The 14,318-nt window shown below is 35.8% G+C and overlaps 2 protein-coding genes across 2 annotated transcripts; one reads left to right on the top strand and one right to left on the bottom strand.

The window, feature by feature from the left end:
• Positions 1 to 278: 278 nt before the first annotated feature.
• On the top strand, positions 279 to 2,869 carry CDEST_00834 (Putative mei2-like RNA recognition, nucleotide-binding alpha-beta plait domain superfamily; the record flags this gene model as incomplete). The annotated part of the gene is made up of 10 exons (XM_062916993.1): positions 279 to 722; positions 773 to 1,246; positions 1,313 to 1,855; positions 1,903 to 2,024; positions 2,089 to 2,119; positions 2,244 to 2,272; positions 2,326 to 2,369; positions 2,426 to 2,505; positions 2,554 to 2,668; positions 2,724 to 2,869. The coding sequence occupies 10 exons, from the start codon at positions 279 to 281 to the stop codon at positions 2,867 to 2,869; spliced, it is 2,028 nt and encodes a 675-aa protein (XP_062773044.1).
• A 106-nt stretch (positions 2,870 to 2,975) lies between these two features.
• On the bottom strand, positions 2,976 to 6,140 carry CDEST_00833 (Putative Galactose-binding-like domain superfamily, SUN domain, SUN domain-containing Suco/Slp1). The gene has a single exon (XM_062916992.1). The coding sequence runs from the start codon at positions 6,050 to 6,052 to the stop codon at positions 3,338 to 3,340; it is 2,715 nt and encodes a 904-aa protein (XP_062773043.1). The 5' UTR covers positions 6,053 to 6,140; the 3' UTR covers positions 2,976 to 3,337.
• Positions 6,141 to 14,318: the final 8,178 nt, after the last annotated feature.

Below are 14,318 nucleotides of genomic sequence, written 5' to 3'. Positions count from 1 at the left end.
TGGTTGAACGATTATTGTCGTCGTTAAGCCTATTTTGCATAAGGCAGAGCTGCTTGTCGTCAACCACCGAAAGTCGAACTCGTGTCACTGTCTGCATCATTGACTGTGTCTTTTCAACGGTTAGTCCATGCTACTCCTTGCGTTGCTATCTTCGCCATATCTCGCATCTGCTCCTCCCTTTCACAAAATGGAACCATGTCTCGTTACTAACTCAAGCAGGCAGTTGACGATAGGCAACCCGAGACAGGATAAAGATAGCCCACAACCGAGAAACGGCCATGTTCAATCCATCGTCTCCACACTCCTCTATCGGAGGTGGCGAGTCCTTCAAAGGAACGCCTGACACGAGATTGACTGCTTTCTCTCCGGATGAGGGTTCCTCCAGATCGTCACGTTTCCTGAAACCTATGTCACAAGACTCACTCGGGGCTACTCCTTCAAGGTTTCCCACAGGCGCCTTTGGTAGCGTTATCTCCACTGCTGAGAGAGACCCTTTCGTCACCGCAAGCTCTGCTTCTGGCCGTCAAAAGCTGTCGCCCACTGCCTCTGCCTTTCAGCCTCTCTCGACCCCCCTTGAGAGAAACACAGACTTCAGCACCCCTGATCACATTCAAGAGTCGTTCTCGCCGGATCGGAAGTACGAGACTGCATTGTCACGATGTCTCAACATTGGTTCACCTCATCGAAATCTTGGCATGGCCGACCTGAACGCATGTTTTTCAGTAAGCAGTTTGCATTATGGGTATCCGAGCATATGCTGACGAGGGCCCAGAAACTGCACCGACTCGGCCTCTTAGTTCAGGAACCAATCCAGGTTCAATGCAAGGGAGGCAGACTCTCTATCCAGTTCAGTGATATCCGCGATGCTGTTCTCATCCATGACAACGTCCATCGGGCCGAGGCGGATTTTGAAGCCGAGTATCTGTCAGATGGCAATTTCACTGAGGTACACCTTCTTGATCCCTTCACTGATATCTGTTCTCTAATCTCTGCGCAGCACATGTACCGGGTTCCCAACAAACTCGGGCCCTGGCTATCTCTTGTTGCTTCAGCCACATCCTTGGGCCTGCTGGATGCGAACGCCGTTGAAGTAGCCGTCAAGCGCATGCTGCAGTCACAGGGTCAACTCTCTGCGTTCTACGTGCATCAAGATCATGATCCAGTGGTGTTCAAGGCTTTCGTCCAATTCGAGGACCCGTCTAAAACCATATCAGCAGTGGATGCTCTTGACAACAGAGTCGTCGAGGTGAGTTTTGGCCATCAATCTCCTTTATGCACCCATCATCCCGAGCGGAGATTGATTAATATCTAGGGAGCACATATAACGGTATCGCTCGTGGATGCCGGTGACCTCTTTCAGACGCCCCAAGATACCAGAGATATCACAGCCGACGGCCTCAGCCACAACATACCTGTTGATCTGACAAACGCTCTCCAGGCAATGGCTCTATCCAAACCGGCCCCTCCGATGCATCTGGTGGGCCATGCAACGCCCATGTCCGGACCCAACACTCCCTACTCGACTCACGGAATTCAGGTCCCTCCTTTTGCGATGTGGCCCATACTCTGTCAGTCGCAGTTTCAGCCGAGCGGTGCCTACGTGCTCAACGACGGCCACCGTCTACCGCTGCCGCCTCTTATGCCCAACTCCGCTAGGTACCAGCTTAATAACCCCATGTCCATTCAGTCTTCCCGCAGCATTTCCACGACGAGTTCCTTCCACTCCGGCGTGAGAGGCGAGCCCCGCAGACAGAACGCAGCTCGGGTCAACAGGTCGCCCTACTACAATGTTGCGAGTCACCACAATCATGTCGATGTGAACCGTATCCGGGAAGGAACAGATGTTCGCACAACGGTAAGCTGGAAGCCAGGGGTTAAGAGGAACATGGCTTACGCATTCAGATCATGCTTCGCAACATTCCAAACAAAGTTGACCAGGCGATGCTCAAGAGAATTGTTGACGAGTCCAGCTGGGGCAAGTATGACTTCATGTATCTGCGAATTGATTTTGCAAATGACTGCAAGTATGTTGTTCTCTACCGTCAACGAATAAGAGCAATCAGGACTGACACAGCATGCGCCTGACAGTGTCGGATATGCGTTCATAAACTTCGTTGACGTAAGTCTTCTTTCTCCTAGCCTGTGTCTAGCGCATACTAATATCCTCTGGCAGCCTCTGGACATAATTGACGTGGGTACACACTGACCCCAGATACATGATGTTGCTGATAGTACGAGTCCAGTTTGTCAACATCAGAGGTAACCAAAGATGGTAAGTTTCCCAGTTCTGCCCAGATCGCGATGAGATCGGTTGACGATGGTCAGGAATTGTTTCAAGAGCGACAAGGTCGCCGAGATTTCCTATGCTAGTAAGTACCGCATTTCTGAATGCGAGGTTGAGTTGCTTACTGACATATTCCTGAAGCTATCCAGGGCAAAGACTGTCTCGTTCAAAAATTCAGGAACAGCTCCGTGATGTTGGAAGCCGCGCACTATCGCCCAAAGGTACGACCTCGCCCCGCATGGGCAACCGCGGACCTGACACAAGCGTAGTTATTCTACACCTCCAATGGACCAGTTCCTGATCTGGCGGGAGAGGAGGAACCGTTTCCGCGGCCAGATAACCAGTCCAAGATGAAGCGAAGCTGTGAAAATGCTGAGCACGTTGGTAAGGCTTTTCCCAACCAGCCGTACTACAGACAGACCCCGCTGACCATTGTCAGGGCTTTTCACACCGAACGCTGGTCAGCATTTCCGTGACGAACAGCGTCGCCGGCGCTCGCAGTACGACCGAGGTACGAGACTGGCCGCGCTCGAGGAGCATGACTTCGAAGCCTCGATGCAGTCGTACATGTACCATTCACAGTAGAAGACATATTATCAACACCAACTGGGGGGGATGTCGGAGGATGAAGCAGCCGGGATCATCATAATACCGTGGGAGATTGGCACACAAGGTTTTCGTCCACATGCACGGGGCTTTAACTTTGCTTGCAATAGATACAGGAGCTTTCTGGAAGCGTCGTCAATGTGTGTAATCATTAGTAGCTAGCTAGATTCTGCTGCGATATCATGGCTGTATTCTCCGCTCCTAAGACCATTGTCACAGACCACCCATGCCTTCTCTTGACCTATGCTACAAATCGAGAGACTGCAGCGTCATGGAACTGATGTTTTGTTTCTAAAGCGCATCCGAAGCTAAGGCTTGTGTAAAGTTGGCAGTCGGGACAGCACGGACACTCGACCTCTGACGGTCTCGACAAGGGGGCCAGCCAGTAAGGACCAACCTGATCTAGAGGTGAATTGTGTTGAAAAGGCATTGTTGGCATGCTGTTTCTCAAAGAGGGTACTCGGGCAAAGCCGGGAGCGGTTTGCGAATCGTAGAAGGAAGGTTTCCGCGGTGTTTGGATGGATACACAGAGGTAGAATCTGCCTCTAGCAACGAGTCCACAAGGGCTGGGGTCGATTCGACTGGACCCTCATCTGAAAATCCATGCCCATCCAGTTTGGCATTCTCTACCATGAATGCTTCATCATTGGGGGAGCGGACGTCGGAGCCGGGTGAAGAATCGCGGTAGCTGCCGTCGGGATCACTCTCCATAAATTCTTCCACTGGAAGCAGCTCAGGTGTCACGTTCGCGTCTGCGCAGCGACTGTACCCAGAATCCGATGTCGGCGTCAGGAGCCGTGCTGGCACTGTTGGTAGGGATCGGCGGACACCCGGACTCCTGTCGGAAGGGTCACTTTCGCCGGGAATGCCGTTGTCGAGCGGCCGTCCGAATGTGTCATACCTAGGGATGTACGCACCCCCAAGGCGGCGCTCTGTGGTAGGGCCAGGTAGCGGGTGGTTGAGGCTCGGAGACCTTCCAAGGTCAAAGGAACCTGTCAGGATGGGCTGGGTCATTGCTCGGGAGAATATGACTAGTATGAGGCATGAAAGGAGTAGTATCGCCTGTACTATCGCCATCCGCTTCTGAAAGACGACCTCGTCAGCAAGGATGTTAAGCCGAGAGCTGAGAGCCACCGTCTCCCTCTGGGATTGCTCCCGTTGACTCTCTAGCGCAATGACAGTGGACTGCCATATCTGGTCGTACTGCTGGCGGACAGTCCGGAGCTCCGAAAGTACAGTATGATTGAGGCTATCAAGGAAAACGTCTATTCGCGATAATTGTTTCCTCTCCGCCAGTAGCTGAGTCTCCTGCAAGGACCGAGATTGGTCCTCGATGTACTTGAGCGACAACGAAACATTGGATTCGAGATACTGGAGACGCTTGCTGACCGCTTTGAAGAAGCTTTCCTGGACGGTTGGAGATGCGGCCGCCGCAGTTGAGTTGTTCTTGTTCCGAGCCGGTGGGGTGGCTTGTGGGGATGCCTTGGTAGAAGAGGTGTTGTCACCTGGTCCTCCCGTCTTCGCTTCCGTGTTGGCACTGCTTGCATATGCGCCAGCAGACAGAGCCGGTGCTGAGGACGGCGTTGGGTGCCGCTCGGCGTAGCGAGGATCCGGCGCTGAGACAGACGTCGATTTGTTCTGGGGATGCTGGTCAGTAGACCTTTCCATGTCACAACTGACCTGGCCAGCGACATGATCCGAATCCTGATGAATTCTCTGTGATTCGGTACCCGTTGGGTTTGTGATCGGAGAATATACAGGACTGATTGGTCTTAAGCAAGATGGGTTTCCGCCCTCAGAGGGACGAAATATGTGACTGGGCATCAGCGGATCCGCCGAGACGGCGGAGCTTATGTCTTGAGCTGTTTCTTCAACAGCTGCCATCGGTGCGTTTTCTTGCCCGTCAATGCTCTCACCAGCCGTGTTGCCACTCGCGGGTCCGGTCAGTTCGGCAAGGGGTTCGTCCACCACCTCCTCGTCCTCGGCCGCCGTTTCCTGATCCTTCCAAGACTCAAGCATCCGTGTACCATGAACGCGAAGGAGGGAGACAGGGCAGTAAAATTCGTTGCCGTAGTGTGTCAGAAACTCAATCCTGACATATTTTGCCCATATCAGAGGGTTTTGGACGAGAAAAGGCTGGATGTCCCGAGAGTTCTTTGCCTCGAAAGTGCCAAGATCTTTCCACTTATCGACTTTGACAGGATACCTGTCGCTCACGCTGACTCGGAAGTGCCGTATCATGCTTGAGAAGAATTCAAAGTTGGCCAGTACCACTGTGTCAACCAGAATGTCATCACTGAGCTCAACAATGACAAACTTGTTCTCGGCTGAGCATTCTAGCAGCATGTATGAATCCTTGTTCTCAAGAAGGATTGCTTTGGCATTCTTTGCCCCTTGATTGGTCTTGAGTACTGTTGCACCTGCATCAAAAGAGGAATAGGAAAACCTTTCTTTGCAAGTTTTTCCTGCATCCTTGCTTCGGTAATATTGAGTCCGGCCATCGTCGTACAAAACTGGGTCTTGCTGTTGCTCAGACGTTGCAACTTCGGTGGCTGTCGCTTGGGGTGCTGATGCGATGTTGCTAATCTTTTCTGAAACGACGTCAAAGTTGATATCAATCTCGCCATCGTCCCCGAGGCTATCTAGACCCAAGTTCTTCGTGGCCCTGTCGGTCTCCATACCACGGTCGGCCGTCTTCCGGGACTTGAGTTCCGAAGGGTCTTGTCCGGCCTTGCGCAGCATCATCTCCTTCCAATCTTCAAATGACATGAACGGTCTTGGAGTAGGTTCGTCATCAATCGCAGTATCTTTGAAGGATGGGCTCGCAGTGACGGCTGTTTCAGAGTGCCCGGTCGCAGAGAACTCCGGCATGGGCGTCGCTTGATCTGTCGAGTCTTTGGGCAAGGTTCGCGTGCTGTCGTTGGTAGGAGTTGCACCATCGGCAGTCACCTTGTCACCCGGCCAGCTCGTTCTCAGGCATTGTTGCGGGAGCGTATGGGTAATATAGTTGATCGTTTTGAATTCGCAATTGCCCGATTGCAAGCCAACAAGAGAGCCATCGGGGACCCTTGACTGGCTTGATGCTTGCGCATAAAGTAGGGCCAGTATCTTTGCGAAGAAGCCAAGGCGGTTACACGGATAGCCACGAGAGTGAGACCACATCGTATTGTCGTGCCAGGTTCGGCAGCAGCGCCGGCGAGATAGAACTGAAACGTTCGCTCATGGTACAGTGGGTGATGTGTACGGATAGTTTGGTGGGCAGTGTAACAGTGGGGAGCATGTACAAACAACAGGTACAAGTAGGTGCAAGGGTACAAAAGGCTACCCCTACTAAGTTCTAACTTATTTTAGTCTAAGTGAAACCTACTTACTACTAATAAAACTAACGCCCTATAGCTTAACTTTTACAACTCTAAGGTCTAAAAAGATTAAGAGAATTTATTAAATTAGAGGCCTGTATAAAGCAGGTTATTATAGACACTTTAGAAATAGAGTATATTAGCTAGCACGCCTAGGCTGTCTAGCAGTAAGAAAGGGCCTCCTCTAGGCATTATCCTAGGTAGTAGGCTTTATAAAGACTTATTAGGCGCCTAAAAAAAGGGGCTGCTAAAGGCTTAGTTAGATAGTAAGGTGCATCTAGTATATATAATGTAGTTAATAATAATTATATACTTAATATATATAATGTATATATATAGTAAGTTGCCTACTAGATGTTATAGTTAGCTTTCTATAGTAGTATCTATTAGCAGAAGCTAAGGTAATAGTGCTATTAAATAGTACTATAAGTTATACTAAAAAGATTAAGTCTTTAGAGGATATAGTAATTAGTTATATACTTAATAAGAGGTTTATAATATTAGTTACTAGTAAAAAGTACTAATGTAGTTAATAAGCAAGCTGCTATAAAGGTTTAGCTAGGTAACTAGTTAAAGATACCTTAGCTAGAACGCATAAGCTACAACCTCTCTTCTACACCTTAAAGAAAGATTCTTTATGTAGTTAAAATCTTTAAGCAAAAGTTATACAATAGAGGGATACTTACCTTTCTAGTAGAACCCTAACTAGTTAAGTGCTTTTAGCTATACTCTTATAATTCTTTTGCTTCTACCTCTTTAAAGTAACTAGTATAAGTTTAAAATAAAAAGGAGTAATAAATTTACTTTAAGTATATTAGGATTTATAGTAATTAACTACTAAAGAGCTGCTAGTATTAATAAGCTGCAATTTTTAATATTTATAGAGCTAAAGTGTTCCTACTATTAAGTAAAATATAAGGTATTATTAACTTTTAGCTAAATAAAAAGAGATTTAGCTAACTTATTAAAAAAGCTTTTAAGTTAGATTCTTTTTAAGGGAATTATAACCTTAAGTATATAGTAAGATAATATAAATAATAGATTCTTTAGTAAAAGCTTACTAGCACCTTATTATTAAACTAAAGGTATAAGTAAAGCGCTAAAACTTAAAAATAAAATAGTTATATTTATAATATAGTTAATATAAACTACTATATAGTTTATTATAAAATAAAGTATTATAAAGTATAAATAGTAGTAGCTTAACTATAAAGCTTAAAAGCTATTACTTTAAAAGCTTATTAACTATTTAGCATAAAAGCTATCTTAATAAGACTATAAAAAACCTTTATTTTATAACTATAAGGTTATTAAAAAAGAGGCTACTAGCACTTAAGTAGCAAACTAAATTATTCCTATTAAGGTAGGAAATTACCTTTATATAAGCAGTATAGCTAAGCAGCATATAGAATAAGCTTTTTCTAAGTTATTTTTATTACTATAATTATAGTAAAGAAATTATAAGTAAAGCCTTAAAGAACCTCTTATATAAAAATTATTTTTAATGTTTATTTATTAATAGCACTTTAACTAAAATACTTAAAAAAGAGATTACTAAAAGAAGCTATAATATAAATATTAATAAGATAAGTAGATACCTAGCTAGTTCTTCTTTAAATAGTTAGTAATCTACTAAAACTTAAGTATAAAGAATTTATATAAATTTAAGTTAAAAGCTTATAACTTCTTCTTTAGACTTTTTAGTTACCTTTAGAATAAAATAATCTATTAAAAGGTTTTAATTAAAAAGGTTTAATATATAGCTTAAGAAGTAAAATGCCTATAGTTAGTTTATAATAAGAAAGGTATTAAAGCATTATAAAAAGATAGCTAAAAGAAAGAAGTAACTATAATAAAACTATCTTTTAAGCTACCTCTATTTTAAAGGTTTTAGTTATATAATAGTTATAAGAAGTTAAAGAAATTACTGCAGCTTTACTAAAAATTTACTTTATATTTTTATTTAGCGCTAATACCTATAAAACCTATAAAGTATTTTTATTATAAGAAAATAAGCTATATTAAAGCTAAGTACTTTTAGCTATAAAATTTAAAAAAACTAAATGCTAATAGTATGCTTATAAGTTTATAATATAGCTATTCTTAAGCTAAAATTTAAGTAATTTAGGTATACCTTAAGGAGGAAGTTAACTTATTAGAAAATAAGTAGGTGTAGCAAAAAAGCCTATTTCTACTATACTTATAAAATAAGTCCTTATTAAGACTACTACTATAAATAAAGTAATTATTTTTTAAAAGCTTTATAAATAATTAGTATAAATAGATATAAATATATACTTTTAAGTTAATTTTATTAGCTTGCATTTAGCATAATACCTAAAGCTAAAACCTATAGAGGCTAGAGCTTTAGCTCTAAAGTCTTTTTATAATAAGACGTTTAAGCTAAAAAAAGCATACTAGCTAACCTTCTTTCTCCTTAATTTATAAAGATACCTTTAAAAGCTTTAGTAACTATTTGCTAAAGCCTTAAGGCTAAAGGAGGTAGTAGACCTACTGCTAGCATAATACTTAATAAGCTAAAAGAGTATTATTATTAATATAGTATTAAATATATAAAGCTAGAAATATATCTTTATTACTAAACCTATAGTATTTACGCAAGAGGTAATTAAAAATAGCTAAAAGGCTTATTTACTTTATATCTTAAGAGATAAAAAAGTAATAGTTAATACTATACTATTACTTAAGGTTAATAAGGTAGTACTACTACTAAAACTATTAAATATAGCTAATGTCTTTAATAAAGAAGTAGTAAAGACTTTTAATAAGCTTAATAAAGTAGAGTATACTATTAACTTATTGCTAGAAATAAAGCCTTCTTTTAGCTTTTTATACCTACTAAAGAAAAGGCAGCTAAAGAAGCTTTATATATACTTAAATAAAATAAAAGCTTAAAGGTAAATCTAACTATTAGTAAGTAAGGTAGAAGCCTTAGTCCTATTTATGCTTAAGAAGAATAGGTTATTACACCTTTATATAGATTACTATAGTCTTAATAAAGTAACTATTAAAAACTATTACCTTTTTCTACTAATTAGTAAACTATTAAATAGACTTAGTAAAGCTAAGTTTATATTAAAAATAGACCTTAAGGAAGCATACTACTAAATTTAAATTAAGAAGAAAGATAGATAGAAAACAGTCTTTTAGATAAAATATAGTTACTTTAAGTATACTATAATACTATTTAAGCTTACTAATATACTAGCTATATTCTAAGCATATATTTACTAAATACTTACTAAGCTACTTAATTTATACTATATTACTTATTTAAATAATATTATAATCTATTTATAGATATATAAGTAGCATATAAAAGATCTTTATAAGGTTTTTAAAAAGCTAAAATAGTTTAAGCTATATACTAAGCTTTTTAAGTATAAGTTTTATAAAGATAAAATTAAATTCCTAAGGTATATAATTACTTAAAATAGAGTAAAGATAGAGCAGTCTTATATTTAGGCTATTACTAAGTAGTTAATACCTACATCTATTAAAAACCTTTAAGTCTTTTTAAGGTTTTAAAACTTCTATTAGAAATTTAGTAGTAAATACTTAGTAATTATAACCTTAATAATAAAGCTACTAAAGAGTATAAATAAAAAGTCTGCTTTTACTTAAACTAATTTAGTAGAGAAGGCTTTTACTTACCTAAAGTAAGCTTTCTGCTTTATAACTATATTAATATACTAAAACCTCCTTTAGCTAATAAAAGTTAAAATAGATATATTAACTAAAGTAGTTAGCACTATACTATTTTATATAGTAGAAAGGTAATAGCAGCCTATTACCTACTAGTTATAAAAGCTATTAAATATAAAATAGTAATAGTATATAAGGTAATAGAAATTACTTACTATTATTAAAGGACTTAAGCATTAAGCTTACTACTTATAAAGACTATTAAATAAGTTTCTTATTTTTATAGATTACTAGGTACTAAAAGAAGTTATTAGCACCTTAGTAAGAGATCTTTAAAAGAGACTTTCCTAATAAGTATATAAGCTTTTAGCATTTAAATTTAACCTAAAGTACTAACTAAAAAAGACTAACCTAGTAGATAGTTTATTTAAGAGGCTAGACTATATAGAGGGGAATATACTTTATATAGATATTCTTTTAACCTTAGCCTAAAAACTAAATCTTATTAATAAGCTCCTAAAGGAGATGCATTAAAAGATTGTATAAATAGAAAGTAGTAATAAGGTTTTATAAGTATATATTAATGCTATATAAGCATCTTTCTAAATCTTTAATAGCAATAAAAAGGCTAAGTTAGTAAGTAGAGGCTTTTTACCCTTATATTAGTAGCATACTATAAGGTATACTAATAAATATATAATAATTATAGTTATTAAGACCTAAAGCTAGAAGGTAAAAGAAAGCATAATAAATGCTTACTAATAGTAGTTTAAGAATACTAAGAAGTTAGATAAAGCTAAAGTTATTATTTTAAAGTAATACATTTTATACTTAGTTATAAAGCAACTTATAATAAGTAAAATAGCATTTAGCAACTAACTACTTAGCGCTTTAGAGAATATAGTCTATAGACTATAGGCTAAAGATAAGTTCTATTAGACTTAAGCAGTAAAGGTTTAAGGTGCAGCTAGAAGCAGTAAAAGTTATACTTTTAATAAATAAGGTATACTTTTCTTTAAAAGAAGACTAATTATTCTAAAGGTACTAATACTACAAATAGAGATCTTTTAGTAATACTATAATAACCTTAGATTAAGATATATAGGTATTATAAAAATATTAAAGCTAGTAATAAGGAAGTTCTACTAAAAAAATATTAGGAAGTTAGTATAAAACTATATATAAAGCTACTAAGCATACTAAGGCGTTAAGACTTTATAGTATAAGCTATATAGCTAACTATAACTACTTTTAATGCTAGTATATCTATTTTAGAAGATCTTAATAGATTTTACTATAAGGCTACTACTAAGCCTTTATAAAAACAGCATTAAATATAACTGCATTTTAATTACTATATATAAGATAATAAAGTTTGTAATATTTATACCTATAGTAAAGATGCTAAATATAGTATAGTTAGTATAACTTATTTATAAAAGGATAAAGTGCTATTTTAGTATACTAAAAGGTATTATTAGTAATAAGGATAAACTATATATAAGTAAGATCTAAAAAGAATTTACTTAAGAATAGGTAATTAAATGCTAACTATTAATAGTATACTACCTATAGATAGATAAACAAACTAAGTAAGTTTATTAAACTTTAAAAAGGTTCTTTTATTTATATACTAATAGTTTATTAAAGAGATAGTTAGTATAACTTAGTAAAGTAGAGTTTGCTTATAATAATAGTTACTATACTACTATTAAAATAATTCTAATAATAGCTTTATATAAATACTATCTCTAAAGTATAAAGTATATTCTAATAAGTAATTATATTACTATTACTAGTATAAAAGAAAAAATTTAAAAGATAAAAGCAGTTAAAGATAAAGTAGTATAGTAATAGCAGGTTGCTATAAAATCCTAAGCTAAGTATTATAATTAAAAGCACTAGCTAAAGAAGTACTACTATAAAAAGATTATAAGACTATTAATAAGAAACTTTTAGTTTAAAAATAGGAAATTAGCACTAAGATTTATTTAAGTTATAATTACAAAAAGGATTAGTACTTAAGCCTACTAGGTATATCTACTAGAATAGTACTAAAAGATGTATAATATCTTCTTAGTAAGCCTTATTAAACTATAAACAGCTTACTAAAAGGATAATAAAAGCCTAGTAAATCTTCTAAAGTTAAAAGAAGCCTCTAAAGAATAAGAAGTAGAGGAGGTTGTAGCTTACTAGAGATATAGTAATAACTAAAAGTATTTAGTTAAGTAGGTAGGATAGCTAGTAAAATATAATACCTAAAAACTAATCTACTATATAGAAAACGCTTAAAATAAAGTCTAAAGCTATAATAAGTATATATAAAAGACCTATAAGAAATAGGATAATACTTAATTCTAAATAATATACTATTACTAAGCTATAGGTAAAAATAGCCCTAGCTACTATAAAAACTAGTAAATATACTAATATATTATAAATAAAACTAATTATAACTTTATTAATAAGCCTTTATTAAATACCTATTATTATATAATTAGCTAAGACTACTAGAAATTAAAATCTAATATAGTAAAGACTTTAGGTTAATTAATAAACTATTGCTAATAGCTAAGTACTTTTATTTTTATCCTTATTCTTATTCTTAGCATTAAAGTTAACCTACTTTATACCTAAAGCTAGGGTTTCTATTTAAGCTTCTACCTTATAGGTATTATACTTTTTAAGATAATAACGCTTAGTATAAGAAATAAAGAGAACCTAACTAATAAAGTTAATGCTATTATATTTACAAGCAGTATATACTATAAAAATAATACTAATACATTAGCAAATCTTATAAATCTCTACTATATCCTTATTACTATAGGTATTATAAAAGGTAACTAAAAGAAGGTAATAATCCTAAAAGCAGTTAAAAGAATTAGAATAATTACTTAATAAGCTAATAGAGATAAAAAAGCTTAAAGAAGTAGAACTAAGCTTAAGAGAAAGCTAAGGCTTTTAAACCTTAAGAGGAGGGGGATTATTAGTAAGGGATTATAAAAGCAATACTAGCTTAAAACTTAAAACAGAAAGAGGCTTTAAGGAAAACTAAAGCTTCTTAATATAAGGAGAAGAAGGTCTATTAGTAAAGGATTATAAAGAAGACTCTAGCTTAAAGCTTAAAGTAGATTTCTTAGTAGGAATATAATTCTAAATAAGCTTCTTAAGCTTAAAGTCTTTATCTTTATTAAGAGAAGGTAAATAGTTAGTAGCTATAGCATAATAACTACACTAGTAAATAAAAGCTTAAGTAGTAGGTAATTTAAAGAGGGATTAATAATGCTTCTATAAAGTAAAACCCTTCTTTAAGGTAAATTATATATTATTAGTATGCTTCTAAAGAGTAGCTATACTAGCACTATAAGCAATAAGCATTAACTTAGTAATAGTAATAGTATAAGTAGAAACTAAGTTACTTATAAAAGTAGAAAGTAGAGTATAAAATGCAGTCTACTTCTTAAACTTCTTAAGATTATACTTATAATTACTAAAATAGTAGATAAAATAGTAATTATAAATAAGAAACTTTAAAATTAATTAAAAAGCAATTACTTTACTATTATTATAAATATAGGTAGGCTGCAACTGATTAAGGTACCTTATAATATTATCTTTATTAGTTAGGATTCTAGTTTAACATAAAAGTTAGTAGCAAAAGCTTAAAAAGCTATTAAAAATAAGACTTATATTAATTAAAGCTAAAAAGCTTAAATGCTTATAATTAGTAATAAGCTTTTAAATAGTTATCTAATTAATATTAATACTATAAAGACTACTTTATAAAGAATTAGTAATATATTAAGCTATTTTAACTTAAGCAGTAGAAAGGCGCTTAAAAGCAGTAATAATGCGCTAGCACTTATAAAGCAAAAGCTTATTATTTAAGTTATAAATATAGTAATTAGTAAAAGTATTTTAAGTCTTTTAGGTAGCACCCTAAAGTTTGCAAAAAACCTATTTAAAAGTTAGTATTAATAAATAATTACTAAAAGTAGGGAGAAATACATACTATAAAAGACTTCTTATAATTAATAATATAAGTAATATAGTAAGTAGTATAAGTACTTATATAATAAGTAAGCTTATTAATATTATAATAAAGCTAACTAAGATAGTTAATATATAGCAAACTATTACTACTAAGCTTAAAGAAACCCTCTTTAAGCTTATACTTAGCCTTAATAACGTTTGTAATATAAAGAATAACGCTTATAATAAGCAAAAGCTTATTAAAAGTAAGTTAATAAAGAGGAATGTAAAGAAAAGGAGTAAGAAAACTAAAAAGGAATTACTAGTTAATAAGCAATAAATAAAAGTATATAAGAAGAGCATAAAGAAAAAAGGAAATTTTTTTAAAATTAATAGAACTAAAGGGACTATTAAGGTAGATATACAAA

This window comes from Colletotrichum destructivum, chromosome 1 (genome assembly GCF_034447905.1).
Source record: "Colletotrichum destructivum chromosome 1, complete sequence".
Classification (NCBI taxonomy): domain Eukaryota; kingdom Fungi; phylum Ascomycota; class Sordariomycetes; order Glomerellales; family Glomerellaceae; genus Colletotrichum; species Colletotrichum destructivum.
This window is presented reverse-complemented; position numbering and strand designations above follow the sequence as displayed.